The sequence below is a fragment of the Astyanax mexicanus genome, chromosome 10, assembly GCF_023375975.1.
Source record: "Astyanax mexicanus isolate ESR-SI-001 chromosome 10, AstMex3_surface, whole genome shotgun sequence".
Classification (NCBI taxonomy): domain Eukaryota; kingdom Metazoa; phylum Chordata; class Actinopteri; order Characiformes; family Acestrorhamphidae; genus Astyanax; species Astyanax mexicanus.
In genome coordinates this window covers 51025482-51048834 of record NC_064417.1, presented here as the reverse complement: position 1 = coordinate 51048834, position 23353 = coordinate 51025482, and the positions used below count along the sequence as shown (strand labels likewise).

At 36.8% G+C, this 23353-nt stretch overlaps 1 protein-coding gene across 1 annotated transcript in view; it reads right to left on the bottom strand.

Moving 5' to 3' along the window:
* The window catches only part of clint1a (clathrin interactor 1a), a 33521-nt gene extending 10478 nt beyond the window's left edge, over positions 1-23043 (bottom strand). Inside the window, exons 1-9 of the mRNA XM_022683672.2 lie at positions 22840-23043; positions 13128-13232; positions 12934-13030; positions 11517-11625; positions 9721-9885; positions 7269-7440; positions 5823-6045; positions 5105-5201; positions 2670-2747 (exon numbers count right to left, since the gene is read on the bottom strand). Of these exons, the coding sequence (XP_022539393.2) occupies positions 2670-2747; positions 5105-5201; positions 5823-6045; positions 7269-7440; positions 9721-9885; positions 11517-11625; positions 12934-13030; positions 13128-13232; positions 22840-22880 (1087 nt within the window). The 5' untranslated portion in view covers positions 22881-23043. The remainder of the gene's footprint in view (positions 1-2669; positions 2748-5104; positions 5202-5822; positions 6046-7268; positions 7441-9720; positions 9886-11516; positions 11626-12933; positions 13031-13127; positions 13233-22839) is intronic.
* Between the last annotated feature and the right edge of the window lie 310 nt (positions 23044-23353).

The window sequence follows — 23353 nt, the reverse complement described above, 5'->3', positions numbered from 1 at the left end:
TAATATTTTAAATTTATGTCAGAGGAATAATGGTTTATATAGCATAATAATGCAATTACAGTCTTTTACAGAATTTGTAATATTCAGACACCGAAATAATAATTTAAATATTTGTAAATAAGCATCATTATTTAAGGGGAATGAGTATGAAAAAGGCTAAAAAAAATCCATAGTAAACTTTACATGATAAAAGAAAAGGTAAAAAAAACTGAAATACAAAACAGGTAACTAATAACGTAATAATAAAAATAACCATAATAATATAAGCAATACAACTTTTAAAAATTGTAAAATAAGCAAAAGTTTTAGAACACCCCCCATATTTTAACCCCGATTAATTTTGCAATTTAAGTTCTTCAGGTCCAGTGTACAAGAATTTTGCAGTAAACTACCAGGACCTTAAAAAATGTGTTTTAGTAAAAAAAGTACTGCAGAATTTACCCACTTACACACAGCACATTCACACTTTTATCATAACAACTAGAAAAAGACACAAACACAGAATTCTGTAACTATTAAAAGTAAAAGTCTTTAATCTTTTCTTTTCTTTAAAGAAATTTTAACTAAATAAAATAAACTAAATAAACTTACTAACTAAACAGACAGTTACAACAGACCTAAACTAATTACAGAGCAAAAATAAAAATAAAATAAAGAGATTATTTTAAGTCTATATTCCGGCTCATTCACTTTTATGGGCTTTCCTTAAGGTCCTGTCCACATACTATACGCTAAGCCCATAACGTAAACATCAGGCCTAAATCACATCCTACCTCAAAACTCCAAAGATCAGGATGAGGTTCAGAAGAAGTCAGGGTCACACGCAAAAAAGCAATGTCAAAAAAAACCTGCCCCCCCCCCAAAGGGAGCTTCTTCAGATAAATCTGAGCTTCTTCAGTCTGTTTCACCTCTCCTCCTCTGAATCAGGAAGAGGGAGATGTGTTGTGTCTAACAGGAGATGAAATGTGTCTGTCCTCATTAGCTTTAGCACAGAGCTCAACCATATGGCCTGCCCTCACATTCCTATTCAATATTTAACAGCTTTATACTCTGTGGTTTTCATAAACAGGCAGATGAGGACAACAGGCTCTGAGCTCACTGCAAAAACACTGTCAGCCTTCTGTCACACTCGCATCAGAATAGCTGGAGATTTTTATATATATATAAAACAACCAGAAGAAAAATAAATCTTATTCTGATGTACTTTACCAATAACCAGAGGTGAAAAAGTAATGAATTACATTTACTCAAGTTACTGTAATTGAGTAGATTTTATGAGTAATTTGTAATTTTTAAAGTAGTTTTTAAAATAGGTAATTTTACTTTTACTCAAGTACATTTTGACACAAGTAATCTACTCTGCTACATTGGAAAACTCCCCGTTACTGAGTAAAAAAAAATCAATAATTGGCGCGATGGGCCGGCGCTTGTTCTTGAAAATGTTTTATGGTTTGGTCTGAACAAATACTGCCTGAAAGGTCCAAATTATTATGTGGAATAATAGTTCATTAAAAACAATTACATTTCGTTGCTGTCCTATGAAAAACACTTAACCATTTTTGTCGATTTTGAGTTTACTACATAATTTGAACAAACAAACTGTCCCTTACACTGTGCCAAAATGTCTTGATGAACGGACCAATAGAAACTCTTCAAAATGACCTGAAATAAACTCTTTTTACATTGACTTCCATTGAAAGTTTACAAGGTTTTTTCTCTCTCCTGTAAAGTTGCTGTTTTGGAGATAAGTGTTTTTCATTGGACAGCGACGATTTATGATTTGTTGTACTTTTTTACATCAAATAATTAAAAGTAACTATGTAACTTTTACTCAAAGTACATTTTAAACTGAGAACTTCTTTACTTTTACTCGAGTAGATTTTTAGATGTGTACTTTTACTTGAGTAGAATTTTAGCAAAGTAAATGTACTTTTAATTAATTACAATTTTTCTGTACTTTTTCCACCTCTGCCAATAACCATAACTAGACTTATTGAACATGAAGTCAAAGATGCTTTGATTATTAAAGGTCTCATTCCGCTAAAATCCCCTTTTTTTTCCTCTGGGTCTCTCTGAGTTGTATATGATGCTGCATATGAAACTGTTTCTCAGCCTCCACTGTCTGCTGTAGCTAGTAAAAGAAAAGCCTCAGAAAAAGGAGTTGATGAGGAGTTGACGTTAGGGTGTCTACATCAACCAATGACAGACGGCTCTAAACCCAGGCTACAGCATTAGGCTAGATGCTAAGATGGAGCTTACAGCCATGTTAAGAGATAGTCAACATTAGCTATCTTGTGTAAGTAACAGTAAGTTTTAAATAGGATCTCCGGTTGATTTTGTGTTTTACCGAGACCTTAAATATACTCTAGGAAAGCACGGTTCAACAAGGCAGCTCAACTCAAGAGAACACCGGTCAAAGTGGGAACTGTTCGGGTCGGATTTTATTATACAGAGCAGACTTTGGGGCTTTGACGTTGTGAAATTGCCCAAGCACTGAATCACCAAGTCTGAGGTAAGAGTTTAGTAGCCTTAGTTTAGCTAAAATAAACGTTATCAATGCCTCAAACAAACTATAACAAACGAACAACAGTATTCATGTCATGTTTAGCACATCTACAAGAGTCAAAATCCTCAGAATATGCTTTAAGGTGGAAGCTACTCATACATACCAGCAGCTGAAGGAAGACTGGCTGTAGCTGCAGCTGAAGAGAAATCAGCAAAGCCTCCGATTAGGTCTGAGTTTAACCCTGAGAAACGAGAAGAGAGAGAGAGAGATACAGCAGTTTGCTTTATTAAGTTTAGATACAAAAGGTTTATATAAAGATACATCAGGTATTTCTGATAAACTTATCATCATGTGCAACTGAGGGAACTCTTGCTATTCCTTTTGTAGGGCGGTCCTGATGAGAGCCAGTTTCATCCTATCATTTTTGGTGGTCTTTGCGGTGACTGCACTTGAGGACATATTTAAAGATCTTGAAATTTTTCAAATGGGTTGACCTTAAAAGTAATTTTTGTTTGTTACTTTTTGGCGTTTCCACATCTGTAGTTGTGAAAGTTTCTATGATCTGGATCAGTTGATGAGTTTGTTTATTTGAAGCATTTCTCCCTCTGTTTGGTTTGGTTTCACACAGGCATAAATCTAAACACACCAAAATGCACACCAATAAACCAGGCAAGCACTCCGTCTTCTCTGATTGGTCAGGGCTATCTGGCGGAGGAGAAGACCAGCATATTTAATTGATAATTTTCAATGGAATGTGCAGTGCAGATGTCCATGCACTAAACATGTAGTCGCACGGTTGTGAGCTGAGCAGTGAACGCTGCACATACAGCGCTTTGTGTGTAAACAGTATGGAGCAGAACCAGACAGCATTTGTTCATAGCTGTGGAAATTAGCATTATCTGGCAAATATATCAGATTAAACTGCACCTTATCAGCAGTTTAGCTCAAATAAAACGAGTATATTGGATAGCTGGGTTGTATCTAGACCGGGTCTCCTCTAGCAGACCTCGATCCGCACTAGGGGTACATACAAACCATTTGGTTCGTTTTAACTGAACCAAACAGTGCTGATGTGAAAATACCCTTATTTGAGTAATTTTTTCTTCTCATAATCTGGATTAGAACATTACTCAAATATTCACTATTCACTGTATACCTGTAACTCTACCTCTTCACTACTTTACTTTAACTGATGCTCTCAAACTAACATTAAGACGTGTGCAGATGCTGACTGGTGAAAGTAAAGAAAAGGGGTGAGGGGGTGAGATAGAGAGAGACAGAGAGAGAAAGAAAGAGAGAGAGAGAGATGGAGCCACACATCTGCTCAGCACTTCACCCTCACCAGGGACCACTTTAACATCTGGCCCCAGCAGTTAAATACTCAAACAGCAGAGAGAGGCTACAGGAGAGCCCATCTGCTGCACTTTACCCACCGAGCGCACCACCCCTCCCTCCCTCCCTCCCTCCCTCCCTCCCCGCCTGATAACGCTCACCGCACCAGGCCATGGAATCACACAACGGCCATGCTAACGCCAAGGGGCTCCTAAACAACCCTGCCAACTTCACTCATCTTTTAAACCTCTGTACCTACTGCTTAATTTCTGCACTATACCCATAACCTGATCACCAACTAAATCGATCTACACAGTCAGATCATCTACAGTAAACCCAAAAATCAGTATATCAGAAAATTAGAACATTATATAAAACCAACTGGTACTTTTGGCAGTGTGGGCAGTGTGCCAAGTCCTGCTGGAAAATGAAATCTGCATCTCCATAAAAGTTGTCAGTAGCAGAGAGAAGCATGAAGTGCTGTAAGATTTTGTGGGAAAACAAAACTGCACTGACTTTAGACTTGATAATAAAACACAGTGGATCAACACCAGCAGATGACATGTATCTCCAAACCATCACTGATTGGTGGAAACTTTACACTAGATCTCAAGCAGTTTGGACTGTGCGTCTCTCCACTCTTCCTCCAGACTCTGCTCCCTTGATTTTGCTTTAAATGAAATGTAAAATTTACTGATGATCAGTGATGGTTTGGAGATACATGTCATCTGCTGGTGTTGATCCACTGTGTTTTATTATCAAGTCTAAAGTCAGTGCAGTTTTGTTTTCCCACAAAATCTTACAGCACTTCATGCTTCCCTCTGCTACTGACAACTTTTATGGAGATGAGGATTTCATTTTCCAGCAGGATTTGGCACACTGCCCACACTGCCAAAAGAACCAATTGGTCTTATATAATATTCTAATTTTCTGAAACACTGATTTTTGGGTTTTCATTGGCTGTAAGTCATACTTACCAACACAGTAGAAAGACAAAACACATGAAATAGATCACTCTGTGTGTTTAATACATCTATATAATATATGAGTTTCACATTTCAAACTAAATTACTGAATTAAAGTAACTTTTCAATTATATTCTAATATTTTAAGATGTAGTAGACCTTAGGAGTGAGTGCAAAACTCAATACTGTATAAATAAGAAGAGCAAAGACACGAGATGGAAATTATGTAAAATAATGAATTACGGCTGTTTACAGCAGAGTACAGAAAGCATGGTAAAAGAGATCAGGTTGTTGTTTTCACCTGTGGATGCTTGCGGCTGTGCGGGTGCAGAATCTGCCATGAACAGGTCCACCAGACCTCCACCACCAGACTGGCTCGCACCCGAGTCACCTGTAGTCTAAAGTGAAAGAATCCACAGTTACATACAGACAATTGCCTACACTAACCACTAGATGGGATTACTTAATTATGAGAGACCTTTCATGGTCAGGTTGTCCCATAATGATCAAATTATCAGTTTAAATACTTTTAAAAAAATAAACGTGATATGACTTTGTTATTCAGCTAATGTATTTCTACACTAATTTTGTTCTGAAGGTTGGATATTGACTTTCAGACCCAGATTTAGAATCCCACAAATCAAATATATTTACCAAAATTAGGCAGTTTTTATAATTGAACTGATAAAACATAAAAAAAAAAGTTGTTCCTTCAGGAAAGGTGATGATGAAACATGAGAACAACCTTAGCAGCTTTGCTGAATTTTTTTCTAATACATTTCTTCTGAAACTTAAGACAATCTAAAAAAACTGTGCCTCATATTTCATGTTTCTCAGTTAAAGTAGCTACTAACACTAACAATCACCCTAATAAAAACAAAATCAAAGGCTTTTTAAAAATTGTTTAACACTGCACATGAGCTCAGATCAGTATTTTCACTCTGAGCAGCTCATATCTGATTCTAATAAAAGCCCCACTCAGAGTATTAATCTGAGGATAGTATCAGTGGTTTCATTACCTTGCTGGTGTTTGTATTAGCGGCTGTATCTCCGGTGTACCTGGCGGCTGCCCCCAGGTCTATGGTTTTTGAGGGGGTGCCACCTCTTTTCCGGGTGGCAGTGGTCTCTGTGGCCTGAACAATCTGAACACTTTTGGTTGTGACCGTCTCTTCTTCATCCTTAAACTCAGTTCTGCTGGACTGCCCGTTCCGAGAGCCCTGCCGCCTCTCCTCATCGTTCTCACTGGAAGCAGAGAAACGGCACAGCATATGAAATAATGTAGATGGAGCCTGAGAACATTTATCACAAAGATTATTAATATAATATTGTCCAGTCGAATCGATAAACCAACTTTAACTGAATCAGAGAATAAGAATTTATTATAATAAACAATATTTTTGTCATTTTAACTATTTTAGCACAACAAAGCAAGTGTACCCAATTATACCAACACATTTGTAATTAATAATAGTTCGGAAAATATATCGTTTTTTCTTCACCAAATAGAGTCTGTGCACACTGTGTGCATGAAGTTACAATTATTGCAGCACTAGTCATTGCACGACTGCTAAAATACTGTTCACTGTTATACAGTTAGGCCCAAAAATACTTGGACAGTGACACAGTTTTTCTGATTTGCTCTGCATGCCACTGTAGACTTTCATGTTTAATTCAAGGGGTTGAACAAAAACATTGCGAAATAGCGCGAGCGAGCGAGAGACAGCCCAAGAGAGTGAGACAGTGCGAGCGAGCGAGAGACAGCGCAAGTAAGCGGAAGTCAGTAAGTAAGCAAGAGCGCGAATGATCAAAAGAGAGCGAGAGTGAGCGGGAGACTGTGCAAGTGAGCTTGAGATAGCGCAAGCGAGTGAGTGACAGCGGGAGTGTGAGTGAGTAAGAGAGTGCAAATAAGCGAGAGTCAGTGAGAGAGCAAGACAGCGCCAGTAATCAAAAGACAGCGAGAGTGAGAGAGAGAGCATGCGTGAGAGAGCAAGACAGCGCAAGTGAGAGAGAGAGACCAAGTGAGTGAGAGACAGTGCGAGAGAGACCAAGTGAGAGAGAGACACAGAGTAAGCAAAAGACTGAGAGAGACAGTGCTTTTAGTACTCGGTAGTACCGAGACATTGTGGTTGGGGCCTTTTCGGTACTGAATTTCGAGAATCAGCCTTAACCACAATTATCAAATATTAAAAATTGTCCATTTATTGTACAATAAATCGATAATGTAATTATTGTGACAGGCCTACAGAACACAGAACAAAAACATACTGCAATGTGAGAATTTTTCAATATCTCAAAAGTGGTAGTTCTTCTTGTACCCTTTTCAGCACAACATAATTCAGTTTCCTAATTTCTACTCTGCATGTGTGTTTAATAAACGACTAAATAAAGTGATTTGTGTTATTACTGCAGATGACATGACCTGATCTGAGTGAAGGGGAGCAGGTGAACAGGCCCGGGGCTCTGACCTGAATCTGTCTGGCGAGTCGTCTCTGTCTTTCTTGCGGAACTTGCTGATTGTGTCGTCGATGGTGCTGCCAATCTTATCGCTGATCTCTCCCAGTTTCTCACTGAAGGGGAAACCCCCTTTATTGCCTTCCCAGTCGTCGTCCCACTTTGAGCGGGAGTCGTACTTGTCTCCTGTGTCAACAGAAAAAAAAGGAGGAGATTTATAAGCTACCTGATGGTTTTACTGACAAACATCAAACTCGATTTGCAAAGAACTTTAATAAAATTTTTATTTGAATTATAAGTTTTATACTCAAAAGAGCTTAACTGTTCACACCAGATGTCTCCTTTAAGGTTTGTCTATCACCATTTCTCTCAATCGTCTTAAAATATGAGTTTTTTTTTTTAAGTCATATTGCTCAGCTCTACAGGTTTCTAGACTCAAAAGCAAGAAATCTACAATCCACAAAAAATAAATGTTGCAAGCAGTGAGCATTATTGGTTTTAATTATTTAATTATACAGTTCTGATAATCTAAATATACTTATATACCTATATCTAATTAAAGACAGACATTTTCTAATTCGATTATTTAAATGATAATCTAAATGACACAATTATAACTTATTCTGCATTTGGCACACTTCATGCAAAGTATAAAAAATAAGCACCAATTTTTTTAGACTCTTTTTTAGTATTTGGTACTACAGAGACATTACGATCGGTGCCTCTACAGGTTTCTAGACTCAAAAGCAAGCAATCTACAATTTATTGGTTTTAATTATTTAATTATACAGTTCTGATAATCTAAATATACTTATATACTTATATCTAATTAAAGACAGACATTTTCTAATTCAATTATTTAAATGATAATCTAAATGACACAATTATAACTTATTATTCATAACCCCTTAAAATCAAATAATTCTAGTACAATCTGACGACTGAAGCAACAGAGCTAAAAATGTTTTTTGACAGTAATATTGAGTTATATTGACATATCACAGAAACAGATTAAGCTACTACACTATTTCTGATCAAGAACTTCAAGAGTTATTCTTCACTACACTTGATCATTAAAGCACAGTGCTTAAATAGTACCTGAATATCTCAATATTCATTAAACTAAACTTAAAAAACAGAAACAGAGTTTCAGATCTTTCTCTCTCTCTCTCTCTTTCGAAACCAAGCCATTTCAAAATATTACTGAAAGAAAAATGCATTTATTTTTTTTCTTCTCAATCAAACACATCAAATATGTAATCTACGCTGTCATGTGGTGAGAAAAAGGAGTCCTACTACATATCAAAATAAACCCAGAGCTCATTCATCTGTAACGCAGGCCTCCTGGGAGGGAGGGAGAGTGGAGGAAGAAAGGAGACGGAGGAACTCCGCGGAATCCGACGTGATAAACAGATCCCCATTCTCAGCACATCCAACTCCAGCGTTAAGCTCCAGATGTGATGAGCATTAGGATAAGAGTTGGGGGGTTTCTAGAGTCCACAGTCTAAACTAAGCTTTATGTGTGTGTGTTACACTGTATACTTAAGCAACAATACACTTGAGGTTCGTGCTATAGCATGTAATAACAGCCTGCGCCCTCGTGTAGAAGACTGCAGCACAGCAGTGCCAATATTACTTGTTATAGCACAAACCTTGAGTGTATTATTGCGATTATACCACAGTTCCATTAGTGCAGTTTATTAAAAGATTTTAAGTTAAAGAGAAGGAGAAAATAGGATCTGTTAGGTTATAAACACTTCGCCAGTTAAAATAGTTCCACTTCTGCTCTGTTTGTAGCTGCGCTGTTTGGCTTGTAAGCGCTATATCGTTGCTAGGTTACCTGTATGTGGCAGAGTAATACATGGAGAGCTTCGGTTATAGTGCATTACCGGCTGATATTGGCACTCATACAACGCCTCTCAGCCAATCACATTGCAGGGTCAGAACTAACTGTGGTATAATGTATATTTGCAACCAATCCATGTGGTTGCCTTTGGAAATGTAGCTAGCTAGCTATCTACGGTTACTATATAACTTTTGTACTATTAGCAATGTTTTAATGCTTGTTATGCAGAAAATGAATCATAAAACATTAAAACTTGCGCGACAGTGGACAAATTGCTATTTTATTAAACGCAAGGAGACGAAACTCAGAGATGTGCGTCCGGACAGGACTAAAATTACCGGAGGTCCACAGAGTTTAGCGAAAAACAGTAGATAATTTAGCCTGTAATTTTCTCAGAGGATGTATGAGAAAAACACGTACATGATCGTTCTGGACGGGAATAAAATCTCAAAAATTACCCCAGAACCCCCTGAGAAACTAATCCCATCCGCATAAGGCTTTACAGTGCTTTTCATCAAAAGAACTTGAACCAATTATGTTCAGGCTTATAAGAACCGTGGTGCTTTTCAGCAAACCAGACAGTTAAAACGTCACAGAGAGTAGGGCAGAGTCAGACTCACCGTATTTGAACCCTCCCATACTATCAGAGGACACTCCAATGTATTTGTCCCTGTTCTTCTTGGCCTTCTTCCTCTCTTCTCTCAGCCGATCATCGTCCTGTACAAACTCCACCATCTCCTTCACCTTCTGCCGCACATTGATGCCCTGGTCTTTCCCATTCTCATCTAAAAAACAGAAACATTGACACCTCACAAACTTTCAGCGTGTCAGACAGCAAAGTGCACTATAGGACTCTGTGGGCGTGGCCTAAGCTTTTGTTCTTAATGGCTTCATTTTTTTCCCCTTACATTACTTTTACTTTTTTACTTTTAAGTAGTTTTGAATCCAGTACTTTTACACTTTTACTTAAAGAGTAAAAAGCTTAAGCTGATACTTCTTCAACTTCTACAGAAGTATTTTAAACCCTAGTTTCTATACTTCTACCTACAGAGTAATGAACGAAGATACTTTTTACACCTCATAAACTACATGCTAGTCAGTGCTAACCACTGCATTTCTCAGAATAGAGATCCACCACCCAAATAATAATAGCTGCTCTGTGGTGGTTTTCTGAGTATTGAAGAAACTTAAATGTCATCAGCACATTTAAATGCACTGGAGATACTGGGTTGTAACTGTGTATCCATAGTGACCGGTAAGGCAGCAAAGCAGCTTTGGGGGTCCTCTGTAAGCCTCAGGCCCTTTATCAGACTGCAACACTGAGAGCATTGTCTCCACTGACTCCTAAACAGACCTGACATTTGAGTGCCTGCTACAACACTGAACCACTGGAGAACACACACAGCTTTTAATGCAGCTAAAGAGCAAACACTGTGGATTTAACCTGAGGAAAAACTGCTAAACGTAGCATTGAGCACAGTAGCTCAATCGGAGCAATGAGTAAATTAAGCCTTTATCAATAAGTACGTTATCACAGAATGAATATATATATATATAAACTAGGGCTGGGAGATATTGTTTAAAAAAAAAAAAGGTTTATGTTTGAGTAAAATGAACATTGTTGTTTTATTCTATAAACTACAGACAACATTTCTCCCAAATTCCAAATAAAAATATTCTCACATAGAGCATTTATTTGCAGAAAATGAGAAATGTCTGAAATAACAAAAAAGATGCAGAGATTTCAGACCTCAAATAATGCAAAGGAAACAAGTTCATATTCATAAAGTTTTAAGAGTTCAGAAATCAATATTTGGTGGAATAACCCTGTTTTTAATCAGTTTTCATGCATCTTGGCATCATGTTCTCCTCCACCAGTCTTACACACTGCTTTTGGATAGCTTTATGCTGCTTTACTACTGGTGTAAATATTCAAGCAGTTCAGCTTGGTTTGATGGCTTTTGATCATCCAATTTGGTAAAATCAAAGAAACTAATTATTTTTAAGTGGTCTCTTCATTTTTCCAGCGCTGTATACTACACTTAAGATTATTTAGGTAGTAAGAAAGACGACAAACTGGTCTCTGGACTTGGAAGGTGGACCAGGTTTTGTGAATGCCATTTTTATTAATTTACCTGAGACTTAATTTAAAGTGTCGAAATTCTATTTTCATTTGCCAATAACTGTATATTGGACTAAAAAGCACATAAGGCTCCCAGCCTTCCTCTCTTTTATTTATATTACATTTTTATTAAAGTTTACTTTCTGTCTGTTGTGTTTGTCACGGTTTGGTACTGTTATTTACGTTAATTTTATGTTTGCACTGACATATTTGTCATTAACAAATGGTTAATATAAAATGTCATTACTGGACTAAAAGCAGTGCATTACTGATTCATTCGTACGTCTGACTCACCTATACAGTGATAGCTCTCAATGGAGCGCAGGTCGTACAGGTGCTCTCTCGCACTGGTGACCACTCGCTCGGATCCGTTTCGGATCAGGTAAGCCAGCAGCAGCAAAGACTGAGGAAACACAAAAAAACACAACAATAAAAACCAGACGTTTACACTGGCTACAAGACAAAGACTTTTGGGGGTAAAGGTGCTGGCATCCTTAAAGGAAAGGTGGTGAAGCGCAAGGTCTCTAAAGCCAGGCTCACACTACAGGACTTTTTGAGTTGTCAGTCATTGTGCTGTTTACACTACGTGACACGGGGTCACAAATTCCACAATTTCTCACTGTGGGAAATCGCAGACTCTCCTGCTCTCCAGAATCACGAGAACATACCTGAATTAAATGCACATAAAAACTAGCGATGCAATGCCAGAGAATCTCTATAGAGGAGAATACACACCTGCAGTGAGTCCAAAATGAATGGGTTCATATGAAGCAACTGAGCAAAATCATTTCATAAATCAGTTTATAAATGTCTGATCCTTTTATACTAAAATATGTACTTATGTCCTCAACACAGATCAATATCAAATGTTTCAGCACCGCAGACATAATTAAGGTTTAAACTCCAGCATCAGACTACCAACCAATCAGCTTACAGTAGCAGAGATGCAGAGAATTTACTGTGTAAAACCTGTTTGCTATAGAAAAATGTAAATATACAGGCACACTTTCTTTGCTTTTTTAAGGAAATTTCACAATTCTACTTTCTAAAAGTAAAAAAAAATATTAAGAACAAGTTTTTTGCTTTTAGCTCCATTCACCCCCATTCATAGAGGACTTACTCTATGAATGAGGAGATGTGTTTTGGACCCATGGTTCTCTCTTTCTGTGATCCCACTGGCTGCAGGCAGCCGCAGCTCTTGACTCCCAGTCGCCAACTGGGTCAGATATTTAGCATGCCATATTTAGTGATCTCCGATTTGCCTCTATGCAGAGTTTTTGTCGCTGATCAACGAAAAACTGCCTGCGACTGAAAAACTGGGCTAAAATTGTGTAGTGTGAACCTGGCACAGCATGAGTGCAGCAGCAAAGGAGGTAGTACAGCCTAATTTAAATAAGAATATAAATAGGAGAACAAAATAATCACTAATTCAGACAGTAAGTACAGAGTTTTCTGACACACTGTCTATCTCGAGATAAATAAAAAGTGCAGTACTGAAGCAGAACATAGTGAACAGAGTGAGACTGGACACCCTGGATATAGATTGTGTGTAACAGCCATGAGTATGTAATAGACTGTATCCAGACTGTTGTGTTGTAGTGATCAACTGTTTGTAAGTGTGATGACATGTGGGAAGAAGCTAAAACGCCGCCCTGAGGGAAGACGCTGGAACAGGTGATGTCCGGGGTGTAAATTTAGTTATAATACTCACCTTGTACACTCTCCTCCAGTTCTTCTTGTTGTCTTTCAGCATTCGATACCAAAGCATGTTCATCACTTCAGGAAACTGCTCATACATGAATGTGGCTCTGCGAGATAACAGACAGGAACTTAGTAACGTTTTTATGCAGAAGAAAAAAAAAGGCAGAGTTTATTCAAGCAGAAAGTACAGACAACCCAACTCACTTGGCTATCTCTCCCATTAGCTGTCCTGAGGGTCCCCACGGGTCATCATTCGTAGCTTCTCGAACCTTAGATTCCATTTCTGTATAGTTCATCACAACATTCGTTCTGTAAAAAAAACAAACAAACAAAAAGGTAGGTTTTAATAGCATAGAATACTAAAGACATGTTCACACCTATAGTTCATTTATTTGGTCACTGATTTTCAGGGCAAAGTTGTATCCATGTGGGAAATTTGAGTTGTCGTACTGAAGTCCATGTTTTTGTGGATTTTTTTCACTTCTTAATTGTGAATGGAATGCACTGCAAAAGCATTAAAAGTGCTATTTCCACCCCCTTGTAAAGAAACAAATGAACTACACTACAGATGTACAGTTGCACCAAATTAAGGATTTAAGAGCTATAATAAAAGGATCTTTATCTGAAAAGAGATTTGATGCAACTGGACAATTTACGCAAAGTTATAAAATATCTGCCCTAAATTTATGAACTTTAACTCATATTTGTTAATTTGCTATGGCTAAATGCAACTGCAATATACAAAGTTGGCATTTGGTATTGTTTGTTTAATACCCTTTATTTTCTTCTTCTGAAAAAAATCTGAAAGTAAGCGCTGCCACTACAATCAGGAGATCGCAGGTTCTAATCCTGGTCATGCAGCTTGCCATCAGCTGCTGGAGGCCTGAGAGAGCACAATTGGCCTTGCTCTCTCTAGGTGGGTACAGTAGATGGCGCTCTTTCTCCTAATCAATCCTAAGGTGATGTGGATCATCACAAGGCTGCGTCTGAGCTGATGTATCAGAACCGAGTCGCTGTGCTTTCCTCCGATCGTTAGCGCTGTGATGCTACTCGGCAATGCTGAATCAGCAGCAGTTCAAAAAGAGGCGGAGTCTAATTTTACATGTATCGGACGAGGCGTGTGCTAGTCTTCACCCTCCTGGTGTTGGGACATTACTACTAATAGAGAGAGTCCCAATAAGTGAGTTGGGTAATTGAAATAAAATGTATAAAATCCATAGGCTTTCAGAGAACATTACACAAATAGACAGCCTATGTCCGTATTTGACATTAAGAATAAATAAGCCTTCATTTACATTTTCATTTATGGCATTTATCTGACACTCTTATCCAGAGCAACTTACAAGGTTATTTCTATTACAGAGGTGGGCCAATGAAGTGTTAGGAGTCATGCCAAAGGATTCTTATTGGTGAAAAGCAGTATAGGTCACCCAGATTGGGAATTGAACCCCAGTCTCCCACATGATATGGTAGCGCACTAACATGCAGTGTTGTTATCCACTGCACCACACCAACCACACAGTAAACATGCAGACCTGTTTATCATCATGACTCTCTATAGCTCCTGCTCAAGGAAAAGTCCCATAACATTCAAATTAAAAGTACCAGTACATTCAAGCCTTTATTCAAATAACTCACAGCTGATTACAATGGTAAACACATGACTACAGGGTAATACGTGAAACCTGTTTCTGCACCACAGGAACTGAAATGACAAACCGAAAGGATCTGGTTGAGCAAGACACAAAAGACCTCAATAACTGGGTGGGGTGTGGTAAACTACTCCAAACGGTCTCGCTGAGCGTGAAGGGTGGATCACACAAGCGTCCCATTATAAATCCTGCATCTCTCCATGTGACCTATTGTTAAGAGTTCTGGACAATGGCCAACACTTTAGCTTCAATAAGAGAAAAGTATAAAACAAACTGCAACATATAAAAAAGGCAAATTAACCATAGGTGTAAAAAAAAAAAGAGTATCTCCATTCATTACTCTGTAGGTAGATAAAGTATAGATACTAGAGCTTAAATACTTCTGTAGAAGTTGAAGTATCAACTCAAGCTTTTTACTCTTTAAGTAAAAGTGTTTAAAAAAGTACTGGATTCAAAACTACTTAAAATATAAAAGTAAAAGTAATGCAAGAGTAAAAAATAAAGCCATTAAGAACAAAACCGTAGGCGTTGCCACAGTGTCCTATAGTGCACTAACCCCTCCCCCAAAACACTTTTTCTTAAAAGCCATAATGACTATAAAGTTATATTAAAATGTTAATGTAGATAATATAATGTGGGATGTGGGACATGTGCAGGTGTGATGGATCACAGTATAAACCAATAGGGTGTCGGAATGGTATATGTTTATACTTCTCTACATCCAATCACAATCAGATTTACTCTATCTGGATGGAGAGATTTATCTGGATAGGGGTTTTATTGAACGATGAGAAGCCGGAATGAAAACCAGCTGAAATGAAATAGGAGTAATGAGGCTGTTTTTATTCAAATATAAGGCGTAAAAAGTTCAGATAATTGTGTAAAAATGAAAATAATAACTCCAGTAAAGTACAGATAACCAACATTTCTACTTATGTAAGGTAATGAGGTTTTTGTTACAAAACATATTATATCATATTAATAATCCCTATGTTCACAAAGTGGCCTATAACAATACTTTTCATCATATTTGGCATCATATTTTGGCTACTTTCATATACAAAACAATGTGACAAATCAAGTTCGAAGAATCTAGATCAGATTTCTTCAGACTTGTACATCAGGAGAAGCGAAAATGGACGACAGCAGTGAGGAAGGGTTTCAGTGATGTAACTAAATTAAAAAGCTTGTGTTTTTGACTTGTTGTGTTTCAAGAAATATGTCTGAATGGCTGCAACATCAATGACAATAACATATTCAGCTGCAGACAGTGGAAGGCCTTGATAGCCTCTGTGATGCTGGAGAAGGTGAAACTAAAAGCGAAACTTCACGTGAAGCGCTGCTGCTCTTTAGCAGACAACATTAATAAACAACACTCTGTAGATATAATCACAATAGAAAATGAGTAAAAAAAAAAGGCATATTTGTTCTAATGTGCTTTATGAGACACTGCACACACTGTGATGCATTAAAATTATGATTCTTGATATTATATTTCATGAAGTATTATAGGTTATGAAGGCCTAATATACATGACTGTACTGTATAGTTTCAGCAGCAGTTAAAAAATACCAATAAGCTAAAATCAGGTTTCACAGCAAACAAAACCACAAAGAAATGGCTGCAAACAGAGTGTTCTCACACTCGCGCTCACACTCACACTCACACATTCAGAGAAAATGCACTAAATTTTAACTATATTAGAATAGATTTAATAAGTAATAAAGTAAACGATTGCAGCATTTCCCTCTTTGTAAAAGTAGGGCATTATTTCCTCTGTTTTGAGCGTTACAGCAGGTCTTTGGTTTCTCAGCAGCTCAGATCTGCTCCTCTGATACACACTGCTGCACTTGTTGTACTTCCTGCACTGAGCTTCACCAGAACTGTGAAGGTCTCTCGGGTCGTGACTCAGGAGGTGCAGACTGTTTACTGTTACACAGCACACACACACACACACACAGTCTCACAGTCTCTCAAACACAAACACACACTCTCTCTCACAGACTCTCTAACACAAACACAGTGTCTCATAGTCTCTCAAACACATACACACAATCTCTTAAACACACACACTTTTTCACATACTCTAACACACACACAGTCTCTCAAACACACACAGTCTCTCACAGACTTTCTAACACACACACACAGTCTCTCACAGACTCTCTAACACACACACACAGTCTCTCACAGACTCTCTAACACACACACACAGTCTCTCACAGACTCTCTAACACACACACACAGTCTCTCACAGACTTTCTAACACACACACAGTCTCTCACAGACTTTCTAACACACACACACAGTCTCTCACAGACTCTCTAACACACACACACAGTCTCTCACAGACTCTCTAACACACACACAGTCTCTCAAACACACAGTCTCTCAAACGAACACACTCTCACAGAGTCTCTAACACACACTCACAGTCTCTAACACACACTCACAGTCTCTCAAACACACACAGTCTCTCAAACACACACAGTCTCTCAAACATTCACACAGAGTCTCTCAAACACACACAGTCTCTCAAACACACACAGTCTCTCAAACACACACAGTCTCTCAAACACACACAGTCTCTCAAACACACACAGTCTCTCAAACACACACAGTCTCTCAAACACACACAGTCTCTCAAACACACACAGTCTCTCAAACACACACAGTCTCTCAAACACACACACACAGTCTCTCAAACACACACACACACACACACACACAGTCTCTCAAACACACACACAGTCTCTCAAACATTCACACAGAGTCTCTCAAACACACACACACTCTCTTACAGACTTTCTAACACACACACAGTCTCTCAAACACACACACACACACAGCACATACTCAGTCTCTCAAACACAGGGAGGGAGACAGTAATAATAGTGTCGTGTGGTTTTTACTATATATAACACATAATATCTCAGGGCAGTTTTGAAGCTTTTCAAACACAGCAATTACACATTTATACCTTACAGAGAGAATAAACACCCCGGTTTAACTTTAGAAATAATGTGTATAACGTTTATATACCTTACATTTTTACATTACTGTATACAAACAATAACATGAATGTTTTTTTTCCTCCTGAATGTTATATTCACAAATGTAATAAAAAAAAAAATCTGTGTCTAGGCCTGTCGTTATAACCATTTCTGTTCAAGTTATAATATATCAAAATGAACAGGTATACTAAAAACACTTTTTAATATATCTCCATATATTATATGATTTACGGCAATAAAAAAATAAACGTTCCATGTTCCAAAACTGAGTTATAATACAATATTTGTACATAACCTTAATAAATACTCCTTGTGGTTACTTGGTGAGAAAACTGCAATTCATCTTGTATATAATAAAATCCTCACTGCTGTTAAGTGTAAATGTGTAAATGCATTATTATACTATTATTTTATCATCATATCAGTAGAATACCATGGTTTTAAAATGATGAAATAATATTTTCCAAATCACAGTTACCTCTGGGACAAATAAATAAGTGTAGCTGTAGGTGTCCACTCTCGGCACACTGGATAAATGTCAGTAAAGGTGAAGCTGTGGGGAGCAGGTCAGGAGGGAACTTTACAGAACAGAATTTAATTATAGGTTTGTTTTCTGTTTAAAAGACTCTGCTGACGTGGTCAACCAAAAGCCGGGAGCACAAACTGAAATACTGAGATGTTATCATACACTCACACACACGCTCACGCATACACACACACTATATATTAGTATCACATTTAGTTCATATTATAAACTAGCGCTGCACGGTCAGTGTCACATTTATCAGTTATAGACTGTTAATGTTGTATAGTAAAGAAATGGGTTAACCCATATACTTCCATCTATTTTTCCAATTTTCTAGTCTTATATATCTTCTCCCACACAATAATTAATTAAACCACAAGAAAAAATTAAGAAAAAACAAAGAAACAAACAAAAAACTTAACTTTTGCTGATTTGCTGATTTTTCTTTATTTGCATCCTTTAAATCCAACATCTAATGGTGAACCATTTTTGTTGCAAGATGCAAAAATGGACAAATTAGAAAATCAAGTATCAAAGATTTGTTCTGGAATTAAATTTTTTAGGGGGTCAGAATTCGAAATAAAGACTAGAAAATCAGAAAAATCTATAAAATATGATTTATTTTTAATATACTCAATGAACAATGTAAAATATGAATCAGAATTAAGTTTTGCACGCATTTTAATATCAAATTTAGTCTCAAAATGGACAGAAATTAAACTAAAAAATGCTACACTGACCCTCCCCACTATACAGTATAGCTTCAGTATCATCGTCACAGTGTGGGCACATGCAAAAGTCATATCACAGGACATAGTGTAATGCTCTATAAAGGAAATCAGGGTGTTTTCACACTAGGCTTTTTTTAAGAGCTGGGTGTGCTTTCTCTGCAGGATCGGTGCGCTTGTGAAAACACAAATAAAAAAGCTGAAATTGGTGGGTTGGGTTCGGAAGCTATCTGAGCCCAGGTCTGTGTGGGATCTTGTGTAACTGGTTAATTTTTGATATGACGCTTCCACATATTGCATTTTTTTTCCCTTTCCATCAGTGTAATATTTAAGCAATAATACATGAGTGGGAGTGCTAAAACGTATAATATTGGCACAGTTCCATCATCACTGTTTATTAAAAGATTTTGAGTTAAAGAGGAGAAATTAAGATCTGTTTTTTGATCGGTTTTTGCCTGTGTTGCCTGTGTGGGAAACTCTCCAAGTACACAAACTCATTAACTGATTCGGATCATAGAAACTAACTCCAGGTGTGAAAATGCCCTTACAATACAAATGTTGTACTCTGTTGTTAGCTTCCACTGTTTTAACTCAGATTTTATAAATATGATACTGTGGTTTTTATTGACAGTTTGTCTCTAAAATTTGATTAAAACAATTTAAGCAATATATCACCTTGCTTACAGTATCGCAAGATATTGCTACACATATTAAATTGTATCCCCTGTATTGTGATAAGCATCAAAACGCCAAGTTCTTGCAAATACACAAAACTAATATTAACTGTATAAAACCTGTGAAATTATTTGCGGACATTAATCTGCGTACGTATCTTATATTATTAAAATAATAAACAGAATATACAACAGGCAACAACTTGCAAACCTGCTGAACTGGTCAAGCTCTTACGCAATAACTACCTAATCACGAAATCTCACATCTCATGCATGATACCAGGATGATTCAGTTATATGGGGTGTTTGTAACAATAATAACAGCTACAATTTTATTCACTTTAACAAAAAAAAAAAAAACAGTCTGCAAAATGTTTAAGTTTTATCAGACATTCCTTAAAAGAAGTATATCTAAGAGCATTAAAAGTATGTTCAAATTAGGTAAAGAATACTAAAAGTACATTTTTAAATTAATATATTTTATGAAAATACACATATATGATATACTTTCTTTTTATTACCATAAAATGCATTTTAAATTAATCTTTGTGTTGATAAAAAGATATATATTTATGTCTTGGCATTAAATACTGCTTTAGTGTAGTTTTTTTATTAGCATTAGGATGTACACAATATGTGCATCAATATGCAAAGTAGTACATTTAAAATATACTACACAGGAAATTTGGCAGTGTTAAATCAACACTGTTGGTGTTAAATTAACACTTATTAGTGTTAAACTTTACACTCTCAGTGTTAATTTAACACTAACAGTGTTGATTTAACACTGCCAAATTTCCTGTGTACATGTGTATTAAAACACAATGTTAAAAAAAAACAATACAACAAGAGTATCTGCTCTAAAAACAACTTGCAATTCCCCAAACAAAAATCAGTTCTTTGCTAACAGACCTCCAGCAACTCTTAAACCAACCTCAGGTCATTTTTACTAAAAGTATTTATAACTTAAGACAATAAGTGGCATTCACAGTGAATCCAAACAAGCCTCTTTTTGTAATATAACATGTCATGTCCAAAGGCCACTTCTGAGTAACTTTGCTTAAAAAATGACACAAACGTAGTTTACTAGATAGGTGTCTCTGCATGGTAAAAGGTTAATCCAGCGAGGAACCAGATCAGATGACGAAAAACCCAAAAGCATCAGGAACTGGATCTTCTAACACAATAAACACACAGTCTCAGCTACACTTACAAACTTCTGATTACACTGGACAATGGGTTTATTTAAAACTTCTCTGTCATTTAGATTTAGTGCAAGTTTACTGAGGACATTTATGTGAGAAAACACAAGCTATTAACCCTTTCAGACCCTGCATCCATTACAATAGACATATATTTTCTTTATTTTTAAATGTTTTGCTTTATATAACACTATTTATGAGCTGTTGTCCATCAGAATAGACCATAAACCAGCCAATGAAGGAGTTTATATTCCAATGAAACAGTAGCTCGGCCCACAGCACTGGAAAAAAGTAGCACAAGAGCCATTGAGGCAAGGTAACAGCTAAAAAAAAAAAAAAAAAAAAACTAATTTAAATGTGATTTAGAACATTTCGTATAGTCTCGTTTTTGTTTTTTTACTGTTTATGAATGGTTTATGGAATAAAAAAGGTCAATATGAAATATAAATATCACACACAGGCTCACAAAGAAATAGAAATTGAAAAGCTGTTAAATATTTTAATTAATGACACTTATTTGCTATGTAGAATTTTATAGTAAAATATTAAAAGTCTTCTTGTCTGTGCTTTACATTATTACAATTATAACATTTTTACTGCAAAATCACTTAGGATAATTGGATTATTTTGAGAATTTATCTCACCTGCTTATGTCTCTGTTCAGTCTACAAGTACCTCAAAATAATGCCACAGTAACTCAAAATAATGCCACAGTAACTCAAAATAATGAGATAGCATCTCAAAATAACAGGACACTATCAAGTTTTAAAAAATTACTTACTATCTCAAAATAACGAGATAGTATTCTAAAATAACGACTTGCTATCTCAAAACAATGAATTTGTATCTCCAGACTATTTACTTAATAAGAAGAAAATGTGCTGGATCTTTTTTAGTTTAGGTGGCAGGAATAGGCTTCCATAACATGGTTTATGTACTTGAAATGAAATAAACGTCTAAGTAAATGTGAAATAATAAACACACCGGTGAGATGTCTGTAGGTGAGAGTGATTGTGTGTAAAGAACTTCATAAAAATGTTTTGTACAGCCCATAGACCTGTTCCAACTTGTGTAAATAGAATACACTATATAATGTCTGTATAATAATGTTTTTACTTTACTTCATATTGCAGAAAATAAGCAACATAAACAACCAAAAAGTGTTAAACAAGCCAGAATATGTTTTATACTTTAGCACCTTTTGCTGTGTCTGAAGGGATGATTTTAATCATTAAGTTACTGGAGAAATATTAGACCTACTGTACTCTATTTTAACTTAAATAATAAGCTAACTAACTACAATCTATTCTGGTCAAATGTCAAAAGAGTCACTGTCAAACTTTCTAGCTAGCTTTAGCTAAATCAGCTACGTTAGATCTGTGAATAAATCTGTCGTTACTGAATTAAACGTATAAATAAACGTTATAGCTAGCAGTTTAAAAAAGTTTGTTCATAAAGTAGGTTTGGCTACTTAATCTAGTTAGCTTGCTAACGTCAACTTACCTGGAGTAACTTGTTAAGTCAGCTAGCTATTTAGCTAGCCTAGGCTAAGTAGCTAGCTCTCTAGCTTAGCTATTCAGATAGGATAATGCTAATGCTAACGATTGCTAAGCTAAGATAGCTTAGCTTTCTTTCTTTTTTCTTCATTTATTATATTTTAAATAACAGATTTTTGATGATTTGACCCTCTAAACTGCGGATCTGAGCGATTTCACTCATTTCCCTCCACAAATGCGTCCAAGTACACTTAAACTTGGCCAGGTAAGCTAACAAGCTAATTTAGCTAAGTGGCTAAATTAGCCTGGAAACCAACGCAGGCTAATGCTAACCGATCCCCTGTGTGAAAGAGTGCGGAGTGACGTCAGAGAGTGAGTACGTGTCTCTCTCTAGACCAACGCTGGCTAATCCAAGTCCTAAAAGTGATGATCCGCTCCGGGATTTCACACGAACTACCTGCACAGCTCTGCCGCAGCTCGATCTTTCCATACAGTTAGAGCGAAACCCCGGAGCGGATTAGCACTCGCCGGACCTGGATTAGCCACCGCTATTGTGGTAGACCAGGAACAGGTTTAAAACAAGTACAGAGCTCAGAATATCGACAGAAACTCAGCAATACTCACGCTTTATCCACCAGTTCTCGCACTTTCCACATGTTCATCATCTTGCCTGTCGTTGCGAGGCTTTCCCGTCGCGTAACTCCGCTCCCAGGCCGTGTAAATCCAGCGGTTGTGCCAGCCGAGCCGAGCTGTCACCAAAGCAAAACCTGGAACTCTCAGAAAGTGCTGAGGGCTGCGGCGGTGGAGAGTACCGATGTGGGCCGGACACACAGGTTACTACGGGGAGGATGAGCCCGGAACGTCACTTAGTTACGTAGATTTCGTAAGGTGGAGTAAAAATGTTCCTAACTTGTTATTTAGGTGTTTATAAGTAGTTAATTTGCAACATATAGGCTTTAATGGTGATGACGTTAAATAAACAAGTAAATAAATAAATAAATAAATAATAATAATAATAATAATAATAATAATAATAATAATAATAATAATAATAATAAAATACATACTTATCCCTACCATACAATATAGGAAACTTAAATCTTTAAAAAAACTTTTAGAAAATCTTTAAAAAACAGTA